General features: G+C 43.2%; 1 protein-coding gene across 10 annotated transcripts; it reads left to right on the top strand.

Moving 5' to 3' along the window:
* The first annotated feature begins 313 nt into the window (after positions 1-313).
* On the top strand, positions 314-23,773 carry LOC118394612 (centrosome and spindle pole-associated protein 1-like). 10 transcript variants are annotated; one of them, XM_035787994.2, is made up of 29 exons: positions 314-959; positions 1,769-1,889; positions 2,040-2,115; positions 2,224-2,327; positions 2,538-2,603; positions 2,820-3,178; positions 6,852-7,007; positions 7,527-7,618; positions 7,737-7,833; positions 8,546-8,875; positions 9,282-9,400; positions 10,841-10,982; positions 11,645-11,759; positions 11,841-11,879; positions 12,124-12,271; positions 12,954-13,085; positions 13,646-13,752; positions 14,010-14,159; positions 14,517-14,660; positions 14,859-14,975; positions 15,104-15,170; positions 15,264-15,390; positions 17,656-17,801; positions 21,191-21,337; positions 21,518-21,561; positions 21,679-21,739; positions 22,003-22,106; positions 22,390-22,540; positions 22,685-23,773. In XM_035787994.2, exons 2-29 carry the CDS (start codon positions 1,785-1,787, stop codon positions 22,885-22,887), a joined length of 3,648 nt encoding a protein of 1,215 aa, XP_035643887.1. In that variant the 5' UTR covers positions 314-959; positions 1,769-1,784; the 3' UTR covers positions 22,888-23,773. The 10 variants fall into 10 exon arrangements, 9 of the variants coding, with proteins under 9 accessions (XP_035643887.1, XP_035643884.1, XP_035643886.1 ...); XM_035787991.2 differs by having other exon boundaries at positions 9,276-9,400; positions 11,648-11,759; XM_035787993.2 differs by having other exon boundaries at positions 9,276-9,400; positions 22,688-23,773.
* Positions 23,774-23,795: the final 22 nt, after the last annotated feature.

The following is a 23,795-nucleotide window of genomic DNA, read 5'->3' as shown; positions in this document are numbered from 1 at the left end:
AAATTTTACCGCCATATCATATTGATCACCCAAATGGTAAGGTCATCGGCAGTTTGATCCTGGTTGGCGATACGTGAACATGCCAGTTATAGCTAAGCTAATAAAGAGCTACGTTCAGAAATATATCCTGTAGTACTGCATTTTATTATTTTGTACAAAGTGTGCAAAACAAGACTAAATGTGTAGTTGGGTAGAGGGGAAATTAAAACATTGATTTGTAAAAATGGGTTAGGTTTCTGGCAGAGACAATGGGATGAAAGTAGTAAGGGCAGAAATGTGTTATATAGTACAAAGAAATCTGTACGGGAGATAGTGTCATGTCATGGGAACAGAAGGGAGGATGTTGTGTAGGATGTGATTAGGGCATACGGGATTTAATTAATATTGGAAATTAATAGGTTAACATGGTACTGGAATGTGTAATGGATGAGTGGTAGAGGAAACGGTTGAACATGCATTATTATTTTTTTGATGATTTGATAGGGTCTGAGATGTTGGACGGAAAGCCACATCGAATTTAGGCCTACATTGAACACCACACATTGGTTGATACTGTATGCTGAATGATAGAACTGCTATTTCCATTTTAAAATGTTATGTGATGCATTTTCTTCATTGTTTTTTATGCTAGGCCCCTGGTAGGCCTACATTATGATCAGTTAGCCACAGTAGCCTGATTGGCCACTGTTAGAACAGTAAATTAAAACGGGTACAGTAAACGCTCGCCGGAAATTGCATAGCAATTTCACAAGGTCCAAGACCTGACATTTGCTCATGTTAGAGGGAACATTTGATTATGACTCGTACTGTGGGGCTCTATTGTTAGGGCGGAGAAACGTGTATCTTGGCAGTATATCCATAATCTTTGCTGTTGCCATTTGGCAGCTGTTGCCTTGTAGCTTTAGCTACCTGAGTAGCAAATGTTAGCAAGTTCGCTAGCTAACTTGGTTGCTCAAATGGTGAGTATTGTTTATGCCATTTTAATATTTCACTTGGCGTGTTAGGAAACTCAGCAACAGTTTTCCAGTTAACGCAGGACTTGCATTCATTTGTCGTTGTTGCGTGAGCTAGCAAACAGGTTAGCTGGCCAACTAACTTCCGTTAGCTAGCTAATTGAGTTTATAATGAGAATCTGGCATGTTCGCTTACTCGTAAACGTATTCATGTTTTCGTGTAACGTTAACGTCAGTTTGCTTGTTAGCTAGCTAGGTATGGTTTAAGTGCTAGTTAGCTAAAACCAGTGCCTGGCCCTAATGTGTGTTTTTTTATGCGCTTCCTTCTGTCTATAGTCAGAATAAACACAAATCAACGGCACCGCTGACTGGATTTTCTATTTTCTGTTTAATTAACAACGCAAGAGTTACGAAGTACGACCACATGTCTCTCGCTAAAACATGATTTTGTGTTCAGTGGTTGCTTGACAACGGAAATTAAAGAGACAGTGGGTCATTGCTACATTTTGGTAATGAGATGATCAGAGGAAATTACAACGGCATACGTAGATGGTTTAGTTACAGTCATGCTAGCTACCTAGCTAACGTTACCTAGCTGCTACTGTACGATAACGTAGCCAGTTAGCTACCAGTAGCGCCCAAATGTTTACAATTCAAGACCTTTCTTGCAAACGTCAACATCATCTCTATTTGAACCATTTCACAGAAACATTGAAGTGTCTGTTTAGTAGCTAGATAACGTTATACTGTGTGTACGTTGCTAGTACAGTTGAGCTGTATTTATACATTTGACATTTTGTCACTGTCTTTTTCAGTGAGCCTGTATTATAAATGGAGATGGATGATGAACTTGAGAAATTCATCCAGCAACAGAAGGACAGAGTGGCAGAGGATAAAGCCAGCTTGGAACAGGATCCACCTTCCCTTGAAATAAGGGTGTGTTTCAATGCTCCTTTTACTGTGGTGCTAGAATACTGAAAATGTTGGACTTGGACATGAGTGCAATGCATGCTACTTTATGTATTTGGTGACAGCTGAACAAATTATTGCAATTTTCTGACCTGTGACGTATTTACTGATCAACAGACAAAAGACTACAAGGCCCATGACCCCACATTCACAAATATCCAAACATTTAAGTCAGCCACAGAACAAGGGAAGGGTACAGTATAGATTTGAAGTTATAAACCCAATTTGTAAGCACTTTGTGGTAGTTCTAAATCCTGGCTGTTGGGAGGCCTTATTTCATGTATGCCATCCTGTTTTTCAGAGGAGAATTGTTGTCTAAGTTTACCTTTGGGTGAAGACTATGAGAGGAAGAAACAGAAGTTACAGCAAGAGCTCCGTCTGGACTACAGACGCTACGTGGCTCAGGTAATAATATTACCCATGCCAAAAGTTATATAGTTTTTACTACTTTGTAACCTGTCAGCATCCATGCATGGGCCACAAGATTTACTGGAATGTTGTGGATGCAAGGAGTCAGTGCAGTTATCTTCCAAATATTTTTCTACCAAATATGTATATATTTTTTTACAATCTCTGATATGGGCTGATTTGGCCAATTTTGTTCCTTAATTATAGAAAAAACATCTCAATGCTGCAGAACCAGATCCATCCCTTCCCATTGGTGAGAGGAGAGCTGCTAAGGTAACCTAGACAGTTCTGCATATAGCCTATTTTTATACCATGCTCAGTCAACTGAAGCCGCTTAGAGTTCATTGAGAGAGAAAGAACTTTAGACGTCAGGTCATCTTAAACATGTCTTAAGAGAACGTGCTCAACTCTATCTTCTGCAAGTAAAACGTGTGCTTGGAACGAAAAGTCGATCATTTTTAAGCTGTCCTTTCCCCCTCATACACACAGGAGCAGCTTGCTTCTCTCAGAGCTCCTCCAGAAGTACCTGTTGTCCACTGCAGCCCCCGACCCCCGGTGCACCCCAAGCAGGCCCCCTCCATGAGAGACGCAGCCACGCTGACAGAAGGAAGGAGGGGACTGCACAGGGGAGGACGCTGCCTAGTGGAGGGCAGGAGGATGGAGGGCCTGTGGCCTGAGGATGAGCTGCTGCTTCCCAGAGAGAGGGCCAGGTTGGTGAGAGTGGACTTTGACTCGGAGGCAGACCTCACAGAGGAAGAGCTGGATCTGATGATGAGAAGGAGACCAAGGCAGATGAGGCTAGAGAGAGAAGAGAGGACGTGGCAAAGACACTACAAAACAGACTTAAGGTATTAAAAAAAAAAAACACTTCCTATGTGATTAAAATAAAATATTTTTGGACATAAGGTCAAAACAAATCAATATTTATTGGTCGCGTACCCAGATTTGCAGATTTTATCACCTGTGCAGCGAAATGCTTATGTTTTCTAGCTCCAACAGAGCAGTAATACCTAGCAATACAAAACAATACACAACTAATCCAAAAATATTAAATAAATTAATTCATATCAGAGCAAGCAATGTCAGAGACCAGAATATAAATACAGTACCTTCATAAAGTATTCATACACTTGACTTTCTTAATTGTGTAGTTACAAAGTTGGATTAAAATGGATTTAATTTTTTTTTTTTTGTCAAAAATCAACACAAAATACTTCAATGTCAAAGTGGAAGAAAATTGAACTTTTTATTTATTAATAGAAATAAAACATATGTTATTCGATAATTATTCAACCCAGAGTCCATACATCTTAGAATCACCTTTGGCATTGATTACAGCTGTGAGTCTTTCTGGGCAAGTCTCTTAAGTGCTTTGCAAACCTGGATTGCACAATATTTCCCCTTTTTAAAATTCTTCAAGCTCTGTCAAGTTGGTTGTTGATTATTGCTAGACAGCCATAGAACTTCAAGTGATTTAAATTAAAACTGTAACTAGGCCACTAAGGAACATTCAATGTTGTTTTGGTAAGTAACTCCAGTGTATAATTGGCCTTGTGTTTTAGGTTATTGTCCTGATGAAAGTGGATTTGTCTCCCAGTGTCTGTTGGAAAGCAGACTGAACCAGGTTTTCCTCTAGGACTTCACCTGTGCTTAGCTCTTTTCCTTTTCTTTTTATCCCCCAAAAAACTCCCTTGCCGATGAAGAGCATACCCATAACATAATGCAGCCACCACCATGTTTTAAAATATGAAGGGTTGCACTCAGTGACGTGTTCTATTGGAAGTGCCCCAAACATAATGCTTTGTATTCAGGACATAAAGTTAATTTCTTTGCCACATTTTTTGCAGTTTTAGTGCCTTATTGCAAACAAGATGCATGTTTTGGAATATTTGTATTCTGTATAGGCTTCCTTCTTTTCACTCTGTTATTTAGGTCAGTATTGCGTAACTACAATGTTGTTGATCCATCCTCAGTTATCTCCTATCACAGCCATTTAACTCTAACTGGTTTAAAATCACCATTGGCCTCATGGTGAAATCCCTGAGTGGTTTCCTTCCTCTCCGTCAGCTGAGTTAGGAAAAACACACTTATCTTTGTAGTGACTTGGTTGTATGGATACACCATCCAAAGTGTAATTAAGAACTTAACTATGGTCAAAGGGATTTTCAATGTGATATTTTTAATGTATTTTTATCTACCAATAGGTGTCCATCTTTGCAAGGCATTGGAAAACCTCCCTGGTCGTTGTGGTTGAATCTGTGCTTGAGATGCACTGTTTGACTGAGGGACCTCACAATTACCTGTATGTGGGGATTACAGAGATGGGGCAGTCATTCAAAATCATGTTAAACACATTATTGCACAGAGTTAGTCCATGCAACTTATCAAGCAAATTTTTACTCCTGAATTTATTTACGCTTGTCATAAAAGGGGTTGAATACTTATTGACTTGACATTTCAGATTTTCATTTTTTATTAATCTATAAACATTTCTAAAAACCTAATTCCATAATGGAGGTGTCATAATACCCTTAAAACCTTGCAGTCAAACAGAGAATTGGTTCCAATAGTTTTTCCACCATGAATTTTTCCCATAAGGAATTTTAGAAACACTTAAAATAAGGGTTGTGTTTCATGTAGGCTTACCCTACCGTTTTGATGACAATATAAATCTCTCTCGGACAAGGTGACTTTTATCAATATATTGATAAATCACCAATGGTGACTTTTAGATAGTATATGAATAGAAGAGGTGTGTACAGCAGTAGTTTTATAGGATGAAACATGACTGGAATACAGTATATAGATAAAGTGGATAAAACCGTATGTGAACAGTTATTGAACACTGGTCACTTTAATATGTACATACAGCAGCAGTCTCTAAGGTGCAGTGTAGAGTACTGGGTGGTAGCTGTGACTAAGGTTCAGGGCAGGGTACTGGGCGGAGGCCAGCTAGTGGTGACTGTTTAACAGTCTGATGTCCTGGAGATAGTAGCTGTTCATCAGTCTCTCTGTCCCAGCTTTGATGCACTTGCACCGTCTCCACCTCCTAGATGGTAGCGGGGTGAACGGGGCTGGGGTCCTTGATGATCTTCTTGGCCTTCCTATGACACTGGGTGCTGTAGATGTCCTGGAGGGCAGGAAGTGTGCCCCCGATGATTCGTTGGGCTGACCGCACCACCACCCTCTGGAGGGCCCTGTGGTTGCGGATGTTGCAATTGCCGTACCAGGCAGTGATACAGCACGACAGGATGCTCTTAATGGTGTGTCTGTAGAAGTTTGTGAGGGTCTTGGGGGCCAAGCCGAACCTCTTCAGCCTCCTGAGGTTGAAGAGGTGATTTGGCACCTTCTACACACTGTGTCAAGGGACCATTTCAGGTTGTAAGTGATGTGCACACCGAGGAACTCCACTGCAGCCCGCCGATGGGGATGTGCTCTCTGCTGTCTCCTGTCGTCCACATTCAGCTCCTGTTTGTTGACATTGAGGGAGAGGTTATTTTCCTGGCACCACTCAGCCAGGGCTCTCATCTCCTCCCTGAAGGCTGTCTAGTTGTTGTTGTTAATCAGGTCTACCACTATTGTGTCGTCAACAAACTTGATGATTGATTTGGAGACGTGCGTGGCCATGCAGTCATGAGTTAACAGGGAGTACAGGAGAGGGCTGAGCACGCTCCCCTTGTGGGGCCCCTCTGACCCCACTTGGGGTCGGCCGGTCAGGAAATCCCGGTCCCAGTTGCATAGGGTCGGGGTTCAGACCCAGGGTCCTGAGCTTAGTGATGAGCTTGGAGCGCACTATGGTGTTGAAGGCTGAGCTGTAGTCAATGAAAAGCATTCTTACATTAGGTATTTCTCTTGTCCAGGTGGGATAAGGCAGTGTTTTGGACGCTGTCTGGGCCGGCAGGGTTAACACACTTAAATGACCACTGCAAAGGAGAGCAGACAGTTCTCGTGAGCAGCGGGGGCCCGTGTCAGCGGCTTAATGTTTTCGGGCGAAGAAGGTGTTTAGCTTGTCTGGGAGCGAGGCGTCAGTATCTTCCACGTGGTTAGCTTTCCATTTTATAATTCGTGATTGTCTGGAGCCCCTTCCACATATATCTCGTGTCTGAGCCGTTGAATTGCGAATCCACTTTGTCCCTGTACTGTCGATTTGCCTCTTGATTTACGGAGGTCATAGGCAGTCTGTTTGTACACGTCCATGTTCCTAGTCACGGTGCCACATTGTCGTGCAATTCTTGTCATGTGTAATTACAAATATACCGTTTTTTCTTACCTGAACAGCAAACAAAGAAAAAGGCATAAATATACAATATGAAATAATATTAAAACAAATGACATTTTATCCCCTCCCTCCACCCATTCCCTGTTGGCCCAACTTGTTAATGATGTTACACTTACCTTTAATGGTTTCAGTGTTTAGCTATGTAATTGGTTAACTATTCCTACTGACATGGTATTTGCAGTATGTTTTTATGTCTATGTTTTGAAAAAGTATTTTTCATTGTCTTCCTCTTTTTTGCCCAGGGACATATCAAGGCTCAGGGACAGAGGTGCTGAACTGCCTGACTACACAGAGAGTAGTCAATATGCAGACAGGAAGGAGACTAACGGGTCTGTTGTTCCTGATGAGGATTATTTGGAGGCAAGCCGGGGGACATCCTCTCCAACCTCCAAACCCAAGTACGTGAAGTTGTACTAAATCACTATAACTATAATTTTGATAACTTTAACTTCCAAAGGAATGTGCTAAAACCAATTTGGACAAGTGAACATGATTGGACTGCCATGTCTCTCTTTTTGTTATGGATTTTATAATGCAGTGCATTTTCTCTATGTAAATGTATGTAAACAGTAGACAAAATATCAACTTTAATCTGGATAAAACACATTTTTTGGTTTCAATTTTAAGGACATTGGATGGAAAAGGACAGATGAAAGGTCTGATGTCACACTGTAGCTGGCTCATGGCTTGTTGATTTAGATTCCGCTCGTACAATAAGATCATATTAAATTCCAAGCCGGCCTGAAATCAGACAAACCAATAGTGGATCTTAAGCATTTTGTTACCCTCTGCACTCAACTTCACTCACACAATTCAACCACTCGCTCACTAAACAAACATTGAAGAATACCGAGAGACAATCGTCTGTGAGGTATGATGAGTGTACTGTGAGTGCTGATTGACGTCCTATCTGCCAGGCTGCAGGTACCAGCAGGGATGAGACCCAGTGGAAGATCCAGATCCTCTACCAAGAAGGACGAGGTTGAATTTGTTACCGGGCTTATGATTGGTAAGACCCACTCTGTTCTGAAGTTCATTACTAAGATTAACTACTGTGTTTTTTGTTGTTGGACGAATTGAACATTTGATGATATTCCTCAAATGTGGTGACATGGCATGTCTGACAGGGGCTGCAGATGCAGCTGCTGCCTTGCAGGGAAGGAAGGAGAGGTACAGGCATGAGCTGCAGGAGCAGATAGCTGAACAGCAAAGGAATAAGAAGAGGTGGGTGTCAATATCTGCGTTTGATCCTGCTGTCCAATGAAGAACAAACCCTTACATTTTCCATCTTAGTGAGATGGGCTACATTTTAGCAGCTTTGTAGTCTGAGGTAGATTTGATTATAAGGCTGCCTTTACACAGGCAACCCAATTCTGATATTTTGACAAATCAGATCTTTTGCCAATAATTATTGAAATAGTATGGGCGACGAGAAAAACATTTTAAGGCCAAATGGAAAATAATGCAGGCACTAGGGATGGGGTTGTGAGCATGCCTGTCTGGGCAGATGAGATTAAGTCATTGGGCGGCAGGGTAGCCTAGTGGTTAGAGCGTTGGACTAGTAACCGAAAGGTTGCAAGATAAAATCCCCGAGCTGACAAGGTAAAACAATCTGTCGTTCTGCCCCTGAACAAGGCAGTTAACCCACTGTTCCTAGGCAGTCATTGAAAATGTTGTTCTTAACTGACTTGCCTAGTTGAAGGTAAAATAAGTTGCATCTGTAAGTTGTTCATATATGGAGTAAAATAAGATTCAAAATTATCAGAATTGGGCTGCCTGTGTAAACGCAGCTTAAACAAATCTACTTCCGACCACAATGCTGCTAAAAGGCGTCTATGTACATCATGTAGCCCATCGCACTAAGATAGACAAAGGTTTTCAAACACAGATATGGATACCTCATATGAGCTGTGTGTTATGTCCTTTGTCGTATTAGGGAGAAGGATTTAGAGCTCAGAGTTGCTGTGACAGGGACAACTGACCCGGAGGAAAAGGCAGATCGGATCAAACAGTTTGGAGCAGTGAATAGTGATGACCATGCCAGAAAGAGAAAAGACAGCTGGTACCCACCAGGCCAAGCTGTGGACCTACCAGGGGATGAGTTGAATGAGAGACCCAGTGAGGAAAACAGAGAGAGGCTTCCCCCTGAGCAGCCCTGCGTGGCCTTCCAGTCACCTCTGCTGGACTACAGCCACACCCTGGGCCTCAACAGTGGAGGCACCTCCCCTTATAGCCAGGCCATTCACAGGAGCATGGACACTCCCAGGTAAAACAAAAAAAAGATTGTCACATAACGTTACACTGGAAAGGTAGAGTGAAATGTTGTTTTACAGGGTCAGCCATAGTAGTATGGCACCTCTGCAGCAAATTAGGGTTAAGTGCCTTGCTCAAAGGCAGATCGACAAATGTTTCACCTTGTCAGGTATTCGAACCAGCAACCTTTCACTTACTGTCCCAACGCTCAAACCACTAGGCTACCTGCCACCTAGGTTGCTATGACATTAATCATGGCCTGCGTCTCAAATGGCACCCGGGCTCCAGTCAAAAGTGGTGCACTATATAGGAAAAAGGGTGCCATTTTGAATAGACCAGGTGTGTTTTCAATCTGATAAATTCACTACATTATTTTTTTGTCTGACAATTTAACATTGCTGTATGATTTTGAGTTTCAGGATGGCAGGTTTCCTTCCTCATCCACCATCCACATTGGCAGATGCATATAGAAGTCCCTATGATGAGGCCCATCTCTACTATGGTGCAAGGAACCCACTGGACCCTAACCTGGCCTACTGTAAGCACCACCTACCTACCAGTCTATATATCAAATTTTATTTGTCACATGCCAAATACAACAGTGAACTACTTACAAGCCCTTAACCAACAATGCATTTAAGAAAAATACATATAAAAGTAAGAAATAATTAAAGAGCAGCAGTAAAATAACAAAAGCGAGGCTATATACAGGGGGTACCAGTACAGAGTCAATGTGCGGGGGCACCGGTGTCGAGGTAATTGAGCTGTACATGTAGGTAGAGTTAGTGACGATGGATAGATAATAAACAGAATAGCAGCAGTGTAAAAGAGGGGGGGGGGTTTAATGCAAATAGTGTTGGTAGTCATTTGATTAGATGTTCAGGAGTCTTATGGCTTGGGGGTAGAAGCTGTTTAGAAGCCTCTTGAACCTAGACTTGGCGCTCCGGTACCGCTTGCCGTGCGGTAGCAGAGAGAACAGTCTATGACTAGGGTGGCTTGAGTCTTTGACAGTTTTTAGGGCCTTCCTCTGACACCGCCTGGTATACAGGTCCTGGATGGCAGGAAGCTTGGCTCCAGTGATGTACTGGGCCGTACACACTAGTGCCTTGCGGTTTGAGGTCGAGCAGTTGTGATACCAGGCAATAATACAACCAGTATTGCGCTCAACGGTGCAGCTGTAGAACCTTTTGAGGATCTGAGGACCCATGCCAAATATTTTTAGTCTCCTGAGGGAGAATAGGTTTTGTCGTGCCCTTTTCATGACTGTCTTGGTGTGCTTGGACCATGTTAGTTTGTTGGTGATGTGGACACCAAGGAACTTGAAGCTTTCAACCTGCTCCACTGCAGCCCCGTCGATGAGAATGGGTGCGTGCTCGGTCCTCCTTTTCCTGTAGTCCACAATCATCTCCTTTGTCTTGATCATGTTGAGGGAGAGGTTGTTGTCCTGGCACCACACAGCCAGGTCGCTGACCTCACTATAGGCTGTCTCATCGCTGTTGGTGATCAGTCCTACCACTGTTGTCATCGGAAAACTTAATGATGGTGTTGGAGTCGTGCCTTGGCATGCAGACATGAGTGAACAGGGAGTACAGGAGGGGCCTGAGCACACACCCGAGGAGCCCCCGTGTTGAGGATCAGCGTGGTGGATGTGTTGTTACCTACCATTTCTACCTGGACTTCCTGACCCGTCAGGAAGTCCAGAATCCAGTTGCAGAGGGAGGTGTTTAGTTCCAGGGTCCTTAGCATATAGTCTATATTAACACATTAATAGAGTTCCATGTTACAATACACTTACAAAAAAAATGAATGGATGTTTGCTGGAGTGAAAACAATTTACTCTGTCCCAATGTCCATACTAGCATACTATTTAGTATGCATAACCAATGCATCACTTCATACTAAGTAGTGTGCACATTTTGGAATATAATACATGTGTTCTCTGATCCAGCATAATGAGTGTTCTGTGTTTCTATGTTAGATGGTCAGATCCCGCTGACAGGAGAGGTGCAGCCCATGTCCTACCTCGGCCTTCCTCCTGCAGGGCCTCACCCCAGCCAGATGGGTCAATACAGCCCTCACAGCAATTACAATGGGAGCAGCCATCCAGAGCCCCCTCCACAGTATGTGTTGTACCAATCTCATCCTTTCTCTTCCCTTCAACACCTAGGCTACATTCTGATTATCTACCGTTCTCCTGAAGTGTGCACTTGTACACTCCCCCTCATTGATTGAAAAGGAATGGACTGCTGTGAGGAATATGGGGAAGTGAACGAGTGCCCACTTCTAGAGAAGGTTAGAGAATCGGGACTCTCTCCAACACCTACAATGAGTGTATCCCCTATTCACCAGTTGGGGGCACCTCCTCTAAAGGAACAAACAGAGCTGTTCCCCCTATCGATGGCTAGTGTTCTGTTATGAGACGGTCATGCCCACTGGCCATCTGGACAGACAGGAGTGTTGACTCCCTGCTGAGTCACTGCTGCAGTCTGCACGGGTCTGGTCAGAGTTGTTCCCTCACTGCTGAGTCACTGCTGCAGTCTGCACTGGTCTGGACAGCTCTGAGCTGTCTCGCTCTCTCGCCTCCTAGTGGCTGTATGAAGATATTTTTCACAGTGATACATTGATATTCATTACGTAAGGCATGAAAAGTGACAAACCACATCAATTGTGTCTCCTGTTTCCCACCTTTTTGCATAGTATTGATAATTTCAAATTGATCTGCTTTTTATAGTAATGAACAGAAGGAATACATGAGAGTGAATTAACATTGTCTCTTGTTCAGCAGACCTGCCAGTAATGCTGCTACCATGGGTTCAGGGATTGGAGTATTCCCTGCAGAGCAGGTCAAGCCATCTAAAGAGAGTGTGTTACGTTACAAGGAGGCACTAAGACAACAGGTACATTGAGAATGTGATTGTGGAAGTCAGCAGAATCTTTCGTCTCTATGCGTTTTGTCACAGAGTGTGCTATTTCGGCAGGGAGACCCCAGGAAAGGGAGGAGTCAGATTTTTTGCCAGGTAACAGATGAGTTGTAGCTTGATATAGAATATTACAAGTGTTATAAAACGTATTTAACTGAATATGTTTAGACATTCCAACAGCAATATACCATTGCACTCCAGCCTCTTCCATTGCCCTCTGTGACTGCCCTCTGTGACTCTTCCATTGCCCTCTGTGCCCTCTGTGACTGGTTTTGCGTTATGAATAGACAAATATCTTATTTGGTATTCTGATCAGTGTTCCGTCCTAACCTGACTACAGATCCAGGAGAGACGAGAGCGGCGGAGGCTGGACAGGGAGGAGACAGATCGCTACGAGGCCAAGCTGGAGGCAGACATGAAGAACCATGACCCCTGGGGGAGAGGAGGAGGAGGAGCCCCTCTCAGAGACAGTGGGGGCAACCTCATCAGTATGTTCCTGTGGTGGAATTATTGTAATCAAAAGGAGAGACTTAGATATTTTTCAAAACAATCAAACTGTATTATTTAATTAGTGCAGTAATGGAGCTGGTCGGTAACCACCCCTGGAGGTGATCACTGAGAACTCAACCTGCTGGTTTGAGCCACAGCATTTTATAGCAAAGTCCAACCTCCTTCAGTCTACATGACACACAACAGATATATGGAGTGGGTTACAAGGTTAAGATTTGTATGAAAGATACTTATAAGTCACAGCAGACAGTATCTGCTGGAAAGACTCTTTGTGTGGAGACCAGGGTCTGGCCCCCCAACTCCATACTGGAGCCATCTCCCCCGGGTACCTTATAGAACAGAAACATTTACTCATGCTCTGGAATGCGGTATCACCCAGAGGTCCATCCTCGGTAGAACACACACAGATGAGCATTCTAACAACCCCTTATTCTGTTGCATAAAATGACCATTTGATGCAATAACAACATGATAACAATCTTGTAATTTCCACCATATCCCTGTTATTTCCCTTCCTCCACACTATGGTCCACATATTCTCTAAACTTTGTTTCAGTTCATATGTTTTGGAGACTGATAGCAGAGAAAGGCCATTGTGTAATGTTTTTTAATCTTTGTAAAGGATATTGCTAATCATAATCGTGTGAATTGTGTTACCAGCCGATCTGCACCAGATGCACAAGCATAATGAAAAGGCCTACATCAACCCTGAGACATGGCAGAAGAGTGCAAGAGCCACCGTGGCAGTGCCCCGAGAGGACACTAGACCTCCCTCCACCCACAGAGTCTCAGGTAGATACAGTGGTTTTCATATTGATGTGATTCTAAGGACCGAGAGGAAATCTGAGTCCCACAAGGTACCCTATTCCCTTCATAGTGCACTACTTTTGACCAAAGCCCTATGGGCCCGAGTCTAGGCTGCCATTTGGGAAACAAGCCAAAGTGGTAGTGGCACCCTCAGTAATCTTGGTTAATCCAGAACTAAAGTCTTGTGTAATTGGTCAGATGCTCGATGCATGTTAAGAGAGAGAGAGCGAGAATCGGAACCGGAATGAAGAGCTCCACCCTCTCTGCAAGTTACGAGCAAGTCTATTAGCCCTCTGCTTTGGAAAGTCAACAGATGCTAACACCTGTGAAATTGGGATTTGTCCAAATAACCAGTGACGAAAAACCTAAGCACCGGAACTAATGCTGCTCATCATGTCTCATATCCCGTTTGTATCATGACAGACCTACGGTATCATTTATGTTTACGTAGTCCGTCCATGAGCGATTACAGCTTCACCATCCTGTCCAACTCACTGTCATGTTCAGCTACTATGTTGTTTTGTCTGGTGGGTTTCTCTATACAGGTTTTGCTCAGGCCCCTTCGTTTGCCAGAGGCAGTATTTTTGGGAACCTGCCCACACCACAGCAGCTCCATGAACAGGAAAAGTACAAGGCTTACCTCAAACAACAGGTACTGGATGTTACATATCAGTACTGTGATGGCTAGAGTAGCGTTTTCATATTATCACCAGACATAAACCTTCCCCTAAACTTGATCAGAAGTCACATTTAAAAAAAAAAAAAAGCTTATTCCTGAGCTTAAACTCAATGTTGTACTGATGCGCATTGATGATTTGGTTAACCATACACTCAGCTTTGATATCTGATTAGATACACGCATACAGACTGTCTCACTGATGACCCTGGTTGTCTGTCCTGCTGCCTAAGATTGAGGAAAAGCGGAGGAAGGAAGCGGAGGAGCGAGAGTGCCAGAGGCTGCAGGAGGAGAAGGAGGAGAAGAGGCTGGCTGAGCAGAGGGAGCGCATCCAGAGAGAGTATGAAGAAGAACAGGACAGGAAGAAACGCAAGGAGATGGAGGTCAGTATTAACTGGACTAGGGCTTAATATAATAATAATAATATATGCCATTTAGCAGACGCTTTTATCCAAAGCGACTTAGTCATGTGTGCATACATTCTACGTATGGGTGGTCCCGGGAATCGAACCCACTACCCTGGCGTTACAAGCGCCATGCTCTACCAACTGAGCTACAGAAGGACCACACTTGGGTTCACTAAGGGAGCTGTAGCATTAGATTACACTGCAATACTCATCTACTACTACAAGTAACATGTCTATCACCTGAATGCTATCGTTTGACATGAGTCATTCAGTTCAGCAAATCTTTATTGTAATTCACTCAGGGGACTGAGCAAAGTTGTTTTTTTTCTCCAGCAAAAAGCCAAGAATGATGAGCTGATCCGTCTGGCTGAGGAGCGAAAGAAAGAGGTGGAGAGGACGAAGAAAGAGGCAGAGGAGAAGGAGAACTCTGCCCTGAGGAAGCAGGATGAGAAGGAGAGATGGGCACGCCTACAGGAGGTGAGCTCGATGGAAGGCTCTCTGTTTGACCCTCTGAGCATTGAGAGGAGGTTTACTGTTCAGACATTAAGCCTAGTCCTGGATTAAAAAGCATGCTCAATGAACAATCTCTATTGAAAGTGCTTTTTAGTCAGGAAGCAGGCCCTGAGAGATTCATATGAGATAAGTGAGGACATTCATGTGGTTGTCTGTCTGAAGGTACCAAGGGAGCCCTCTCCCCCCATTCCCACCCTCCAAAAGAGGCATCAGGCTCCCCAGTACAGCCCCAGACCTCCGTCCATGGACAGCCATCGCGTTACAACTGTCCCCCTGTCTGTGAGTGACTTCCAGAGCACACAGCATGTCCTCTTCCACACCACCATGGAGAGAAATAGTTTGACTGAGGAAGTATCAGTGGAGCACAACGACTGGATCTTGTCTTCCTCCCTCTCTTCCCCCTGTAGGAGCGCTCTCTGTCAGGCCTCCAGTCCCCCCCAGTCCCAGCTCGCAGAAACCAGCTGAGAGCCGCCGGTAACACTGCCTCACACTATAATACAGTACACAGCAGGTAGAAACTCAATTTTCTCTCAACGTCTGTGATGCTGACGTGTGTGTCTGTGCCAGAGGACCAGCGGGGTGTGATCAGCGAGCTGTCCGAGCTGCGTAGACAGCTGCGTAGCGAGCAGAAACGACTGGAGGGCCAGCTACTGCAGTCAGAGTGGGAGGAGCTGGACTCTCCTATGAGTGACGGGTAAGACTGGTGTGGTGATGCCCTCCACTGTTGGTCGTGTGTAGTGCTGTGAGTTAGTGATGCATGGTTTGACTCATAACCCACAGTCCCCACGGTTATATCCATGGGACTGACAGGTGTAGACTAATTAAATATTGTGTAGATGAAGGGTGGGTGGGTTGAAAACAGAAAACAATACCTTAAATCAATAAATGTATAGTTCTTGTGCAATTTATATCCGGAGAGCTTTAGGGCCTAACTGTACACGTGCCAAATAGCCTACACACCAATCGCCAAAAGCTTTTGGGAACGCTCAGAGAAAGTTAACATCAATCCTGGAGGCAAAAAGAACAATGTCGGAGTTTAATTCAATAAGAGAAAAGCTGTGAAATGCAGAGTTGAAGATAAATAAGAAGGGAGGGTCAGAAAAGTAATGTTTGAGAAACAGTCACAAGACTGGGACAGTAGCCTACTGTTCAGATGGGTTATCTGGACACTGACTGTAGGTCTATAACCTCTCACATAGCCTTAATATTAGTGCATGTAGAATTAAGCATTTCTTGCAGTAAAGTTCTACACCAAATTAAGGCAACATTTTGACTCCGGAACAGCAGTGGAGAAATTATTCATCTTTCAGCATCTTGAGAGAATAAGAATGCTCTGTTAGATACTGTCTGTAGACATGCTGTTTTTATCAGCATCATAAAAGCGAATAGTGCAAGCCGAACTGACATTTTATCAGAAACATGTTGGGTCGTTTCCCCAGATTTCTATTAACCAGTCAAACTGATGTCATATGGAAATTTTGCACAGAAAATCATTCCATTTTTTTGTTGTTAGTGCACTTCCTCCTCGTTCCCTAAATGTCTGTCATCCGCAAAATAATAACTTTTTTTACTGAGTTACATATGGAAATTTGTCAATTTAAATAAATTAATTGGACCCTAATCTATGGATTTCACATGACTGGGAATACAGATACAGTATGCATCTGTTGGTCACAGATACAGTGCCTTGCAAAAGTATTCAGCCCCCTTGGCATTTTTCCTATTTTGTTGCATTACAACCTGTAATTTTAAATGGATTTTTGGTTGGATTTCATGTAATCGACAAACAAAATAGTGCAAATTGGTGAAGTGAAATGAAAAATTTACTTGTTTCAAAAAAATTATAAATGAAAAACAAATGTGGTGCGTGCATATGTATTCACCACCGTTGCTATGAAGACCCTAAATAAAGTCCACCTGTGTGCAATCTAAGTGTCATATGATCTCAGTAAAAATACACCTGTTCTGAAAGGCCCCAGAGTCTGCAACACCACTAAGCAAGGGACACCATCAATCAAGTGGCACCATGAAGACCAAGGAGCTCTCCAAACAGGTCAGGGACAAAGTTGTTAAGTACAGATCAGGGTTGGGTTATAAAAAAATATCTGCAACATTGAACATTCCACAGAGCACCATTAAATCCATTATTTAAAAAAATAGAAATAATATGGCACCACAACAAACCTGCCAAGAGTGGGCTGCCCACCAAAACTCAGGGATCAGGCAAGGAGGGCATTAATCAGAGGCAACAAAGAGACCAGAAATAACCCTGAAGGAGCTGCAAAGCTCTACAGCATCTGTCCATAGGACCACTTTAAGCCGTACACTCCACAGAGCTGGGCTTTACGGAAGAGTAGTCAGGAAAAAGCCATTGCTTAAAGAAAAAATTTGCAAACACATTTGGTGTTCGCCAAAAGGCATGTGGGAGACTCTCCAAAAATATGGAAGAAGGTACTCTGGTCAAATGTGACTAAAATGTAGCTTTTTGGCCATCAAGGGAAACGCTATGTCTGGCGCAAACCCAACATCTCTCATCACCTTAGAACACCATCCCCACAGTGAAGCATGGGGGTGGCAGCATCATGCTGTGGGGCAGAATGGCAGGGAGGGACTGGGAAACTGGTCAGAATTGAAGGAATGATAGACGGCACTAAATACAGGGATATTCTTGAGTGAAACCTGTTTCAGTCTTCCAGAGATTTGAGACTGGGATGGAGGTTCACCTTCCAGCAGGACAATGACCCTAAGCATATGGCTAAAGCAACACTCAAGTGGTTTAAGGGGGAACATTTAAATATCCAATTGAGAGTCTGTGGTATGACCGCCATTTTTATTAATTCAAAAATGTTTGTGGGCCAAAAAAAAACAAAACTACCTTTTGTCGACCCCTGGTCTAGGCTATATGTTAGCCCCAGTGTGGTGTGTACACGCTGAACGATGTGACTGTGCTGGTGTCCAGGCACAGGGACAGGGAGCAGCCCCAGGTGGATGTGTTTGACATGGCCAGACTGCGGCTGCAGGCCCCCGTCAGGAGACCCTCCTCCAGGAACACAGAGCCCAAAAACCTGCACAGGATCCACGACTCGCTGCAGTTCAGATACAGAGGTAAAGATATACAGTGACTGTTTGAATAATGGGCCTGTCCCAAATTGCACCCTATTCCTTATGTCAGGGGTTGTCAAAGTGGGGTCTGTAGCCAGATCTGAAAATATATATAAAAAAAAATATTTAAAAAAAGTATCCTCAGTGCTCTACCAATTATACATTTTAACACTTTGTATTCCACAAAATGTTTTGTGGTGTAATTTAAAGCTAGAATCCTTAGTTGCTACATCCATTTTCGGTATGAAAATAATATGATATACAGTTGAAGTCGGAAGTTTCACATACACTTAGGTTTAGTCATTAAAACTTGTTTTTCAACCACTCCACAAATTTCTTATTAACAAACTATAGTTTTGGTAAGTCAGTTAGGACGTCTACTTTGTGCATGACAAGTAATTTTTCAGACAGATTATTTCATTTATAATTCACTACTTATAATTCACTGTATCACAATTCCAGGGGGTCAGAAGTTTACATACACTAAGTTGACTGTGCCTTTAAACAGCTTGGAAAATTCCAGAAAATTATGTCATGGCTTTAGAAGCTTCTCGTAGGCTAATTGACATCATTTGAATCAATTGGAGGTATACCTGTGGATGTATTTCAAGGCCTAGCTTCAAACTCAGTGCCTCTTTGCTTGACGTCATGGGAAGTCTGGTTCATCCCTGAGAGCAATTTCCAAACGCCTGAAGGTACCACGTTCATCTTGTGACGACCCTCCAACTCTGTCTGCCAAACTGTTTCTCTTTGCTCTTGTTTTCCTTAATAGGATGTCGGTGGGTGGAGCCGGGAGGGCCGTCAGCGAAATGGGACACACCTGGGCTCGGGTGTGTCCCAGGATAAATGCACCTCTTCCCCATTCATTGAGGAGACTTTCTCCATGCAGACACAGATTTTGGAAGTGGCGGCAATTTTCAACACCCCTCATTATCACATTTATGCACGCAACTACTCACTTACACTACTGACTACACACACCATTGTTAATTATATTTAGATTTACTTTAGTTAAATAAATATATTTTGTTATTCCTTATCTCCACGTTGTCTCCTTGTTTGTTACGCACTTTGAGCCGGTTCGTGACAATCTGTACAAACTATGGTACGCAAGTATAAACACCATGGGACCATGCAGCCGCCATACCGGTCAGGAAGGAGACGCGTTCTGTCTCCTCAAGATGAATGTACTTTGATACGAAAATTGCAAATCAACCCCAGAACAACAGCAAAGGACCTTGTGAAGATGCTGGAGGAAACAGGTACAAAAGTATCTATATCCACAGTAAAACGAGTCCTATATTGGCATAACCTGAAAGGCTTCTTCAGTAAGGAAGAAGCCACTGACCCAAAACCGCCATAAAAAGCCAGACTACGGTTTGCAACTGCACATGGAGACAAAGGTCGTACTTTTTGGAGAAATGTCCTCTGGTTTGATGAAACAATAATAGAACTGTTTGGCCATAATGACCATCGTTGTTTGGAGAAAAAAGAGGGAGGCTTGCAAGCCGAAGAACACCATCCCAACCGTGAAGCACGGGGGTGGCAGCATCATGTTGTGGGGGTGCTTTGCTGCAGGAGGAACTGGTGTACTTCACAAACTAGATGGCATTATGAGGAAAGAAGATTGTGGATATATTGAAGTAACATCTCAAGACATCAGTCAGGAAGTTAAAGCTTGGTCGCAAATGGGTCTTGCAAATGGACAATGACCCCAAGCATACTTCCAAAGTTGTGGAAAATGGCTTAAGGACAACAAAGTCAAGGTATTGGAGTGGCCATCACAAAGCTCTGACCTCAATCCTATAGAACATTTGTGGGCAGAACTGAAGTGTGTGCGAGCAAGGAGGCCTACAAACTTGACTCAGTTGTACTAGCTCTGTCAGGAGGAATGGGCCAAAATTCACCCAACTTATTGTGGGAAGCTTGTGGAAGGCTACCTGAAACGTTTAACCCAAGTTAAACAATTTAAAAGCAATGCTACCAAATACTAATTGAGTGTATGTAAACTTCTGACCCACTGGCAATGTGATGAAAGAAATAAAAGCTGAAATAAATCACTCTCCTATTATTCTGACATTTCACATTCTTAAAATAAAGTGGTGATCCTGAGTGACTTAAGACAGGGAATTTTTACTATGATTAAATGTGAGGAATTGTGAAAAACTGAGTTTAAATGTATTTGGCTAAGGTGTATGTAAACTTCCGACTTCAACTGTGCGTGTGTATATATATATCCATTGATTCTTGAAGAATATATATTTTATAAATGCCTCAGGAGCTTGGTTTAATTGTTGTATCCCATCGAATCCAAAATATGAGCTTGTTTTACATCCCCTGTTTGTAAATAAATGTAAACAAACACCGTATAGCCTCAAAACATTAACTATACATTTGTTATTATGGATTGTCCTTGCATCCATAGCACTGTCTATGAATTTGAGAATGGTTACATTTCTCCAGGCCCAACCCTCAGCTTTTTTACCAAAACAGAGTCATGTAGAATTGCAGGAAATTAGCTTGAAAATTGCAACATTTTCTTTCCTATGCCAAGAGTTGGGCCTTTAAAATGTTCCTTCCCAGGGCCCGAGACTTGGTTCATCTGGCCATGCATTGCCAAAGTCGTGGTCAAATGATTTGTTTGCTATTTAAATCTCACTCGAGTTATGAGGGGTCCCTGTTGAATTTGTAATCACTAAAGGGGTCCCCGGCCCAAAACATTTGAGAACCCATGCCCTATGTAGTGGTCTACTCTTGACCAGTGCCCATAGGGTCAGGTTAAAAGTAACGCACTGTATGGAATGGAGTGCCATGTGGAATGTAATCCAGGCCATTGATTAAGTCTTAAAAGGGCAATTCTGACACTTCAACCTTCTATTCATAATTTCCAGCATGAAACCACATGTGTAAAAACACTGCATTTCTATGATCTGTGGTTAATTAAGAAACAATTTTAAATTTTTTAGAAAGTATTGTCACATCACATGGTAGGATTCAAAGTGATTTTCAAAACTTTAAAACCTGAGTTTCCAATCCCAGGAGGATATTTTATTGTTCCCCACAGCACTGCAAATCTTAGTGTTTGAACATCACTGTTTTTAAAATGTAACTTTTGATGTCATTGGATATTTTTCTGATTAATTTTTTCTACAAAATGTAGAAATATGCTGTTTTCACATGTGTTTACACAGGTATTGTGCTGGAGATAATGAAAATTAGGTTGAAAAGTAGTGGATTTGCCCTTTAACAGCACACTATGCTCAAAACAAATGCAGCAACTAAGGCTGTGTCTGCACTCGTTTTCCTGCTCCCTTTTTAGTGTACTACTTTTGACCCGGGTGATCGGGATTGTCATGCGTGTATTGAGTGGAGAAGGCTTGTTTGTACTGCAGATGTTGACTCCAGAGAGGTGGAAGGCCATGGTTACTGTGAGCCCCCTAGCGACAGGGATGGACAGAGTGTGGACATCCAGAGACGGGCAGACTACAGGGAGGAGCTACTCAGGATCAACAACAGCCTGAGGAGGAAACCTGCCGCCGGTCAGTAACACACTCTCAATATCAAACTCCACTCGCTGACTACAGACTCAATATCAACCTAACAGCTTAAATACTCATTATTCACCTCTGTTCACTGCTTTATCACTAACATGAGGATATTTACAGGTGGAGTACTTGCACTTTAAGGGCTTGGAAATCATTTGTCTTTCTATTTTGCAGATTATTTTCACTTGTCACCACCCCAGCAACAAAACCATTATTTGGTGAGTTTCTACTTGCCAGTTTGTTTAGCTATTGCCCTGAACCACAAAGTGGTCTCTTTGCTGTACAGTACATGCTTGTCTGTGTGTGACACAATGCCTGTACACTCTTCTCCCCAGAGGAATGCAGTGGGGGATCCTATGAGAGGTTCCCTGTTGGAGTCTGACAGTGCCTTCATTGGTAAAGCCTCTGGTGGTTCACTACTATCATGTGTAGTATGGGATTGAGCACCTTGAGAATCACACAACTAAAGCTGTGTCCCAAATGGCACCGTGTTCCCTAAATAATGTGCTACTTTTGACCAGAGCCCTATGGGAGAGGCCGATGGGACCTGGTCAAAAGTAGTACACAATAGGGAGCCATTTGGGATGTACACCAGTTGTTGTAAGGGAAGGAGTGTTGAGAAGCACACCACTAACTATTTACCTGTGGTTTGCCCCAAGATCCCATGGGTGAAGCCTTCCCAGTGTCCCCCCCACCTGTACAGAAGCCCCAGCTCTCAGCCAGGGAGAGGAGGAGGCTGGCCAAGAGGGCAGACCTGCACAATGTAAGAACCCTCTATAAAGTTCAGTCTCTAATATCTGGGACAGTATTCTCCAAGCATCAGAGTAAGAGGGCTGATCTAGGATCAGGTCCCCTTTGTCCTTGTAATCTTTTTCGTCATGATCTAAAAGGATAAATGGTTTCCAAATCGACACTTGATACATACAACCCCTGACCCATACATCATGAATATATCCTCACTTCTTAGATAGAGGCCAGTGGCAGCTCTCCATTGAAAATGCTATATTCCTCTACCATCATTATACCTTGTGCTCTGGCTTGATTAGGAGCGGGGGAGCTCCAGAGAGCCTGTTGGCCATCCAGAGAACTACTCCCGCCAGTCAGAGGCCAGTCTCAACACACAGCAGCATGTTAGAGAGCGTAACCACCATAGGACCAAGAGGCTGCTGGCTATGAGCCGCCATGGCCTCAGAAGAGGTGGGTGTTGTATAAAGATTAAACTGAGGCTGTCAGTGCCCCAATGTGCCGGAATGGAATAATTTGTCAGCCATCTTACCTGGGAAATCTGTCTATGAATCATTGTTAGGTTGATGATATCTGTTTACGGTCTCTCTCTTCCAGCAGACCTGTCTGGTGATGAAGATATGTCTCCTCAGGTTTCCCCTCGCACCCCACACACTCAGGGCTCCGTGGATGAGGCCAGGCACCTCAGAGACGCTGAAGCGCTTAATGACTGGTCAGACCCCCTGCAGGGAGAGGCTGGCCAGCAGAGAGTCTACCGTGCAGGACTGGGAAGGCCCCTCTACCTACCATGGCTAATATAACCATCTCCGCTCTAACACGGTCACTCAAAGCACTTTGGTCCCGTACACACTCAGGTTATACAACTGATGCACAACGCTAACATGTGTTATACCTGATTTTCTGTGGAAAAATAGCCACACAATGGTGGTGTAAACATTTCTGTGAAGAAACTTGTGTAAAATATTGATTTTGCGTTGTACAACCTGAGTGTAAGGGACCTACGTTTGTACACTGCCCTCACTTGGCTTGATGCATCCACATCAGTGGTCATGCTGATAGGATCATCTGCTTTAGCTTCTAGATCGATGTGTCTACTAACTTAACCCTTTACTTTTGCAGTGCTTGACTTGTGTATCATGGTCTACCTCAAAATACCTCTTGCAATGCAGAATTATGAGCTTCTTATGAAAAATGCATAGATTATACTTTCATGGACCTGTAATGAAAAATATGCAGATTGTCTCAGAATGGTTAGTAAGTACAAGGGAGAAACTCCATTCCTATAAGGACACTATGTGCAGGCATGTTCTCCAGTCAAGCACTATTAAAGTTGATTAAGTCAGGTGTGTAAGAGGTGGGCTGGAACAAAAGCCTGCTGCCATCCTCTAAAAGAACAGTGTGCTAGGGTTGCCTTAGGACTTAATTCTGTATCGCTGACATGCATCGGTTACTGTAAATGCAGTCTCCGAACATTGCGTTTAAATTTCAGTCACGATGAACTTCTGCAATACGGATTGAATAGAGCTCTTAGTCTTTGAAACAGTTCAGGACATCTTTCTATAATAGCACTACATTTGTAATGTAAATTGTTCAAATGGCATATTTTACATGTACCGTGTGTAAAATGTTTGGCCAAGATGTGACCTCATTTTCAACTTAATAAAATAAACTATATTTTAAATAAGGGAGTTTTGTACATTGTGTTTCA

The sequence above is a fragment of the Oncorhynchus keta genome, chromosome 15, assembly GCF_023373465.1.
Source record: "Oncorhynchus keta strain PuntledgeMale-10-30-2019 chromosome 15, Oket_V2, whole genome shotgun sequence".
NCBI lineage: Eukaryota > Metazoa > Chordata > Actinopteri > Salmoniformes > Salmonidae > Oncorhynchus > Oncorhynchus keta.
Note: the sequence above shows the minus strand (reverse complement) of the source record. Positions and strands in the feature narration are given on the sequence as shown.

What these genes read in the sequence shown, in the direction of transcription:
- LOC118394612 (XM_035787989.2), top strand. Translation starts at nt 1,785, where the DNA reads ATGGAGATGGATGATGAACTTGAGAAATTCATCCAGCAACAGAAGGAC. An exon ending in AGCCACAGAACAAGGGAAGG is followed by an intron (nt 2,116 to 2,223) that starts GTACAGTATAGA and finishes CCTGTTTTTCAG; the next exon opens with AGGAGAATTGTTGTCTAAGT. An exon ending in GTCTGACAGTGCCTTCATTG is followed by an intron (nt 21,740 to 22,002) that starts GTAAAGCCTCTG and finishes GTTTGCCCCAAG; the next exon opens with ATCCCATGGGTGAAGCCTTC.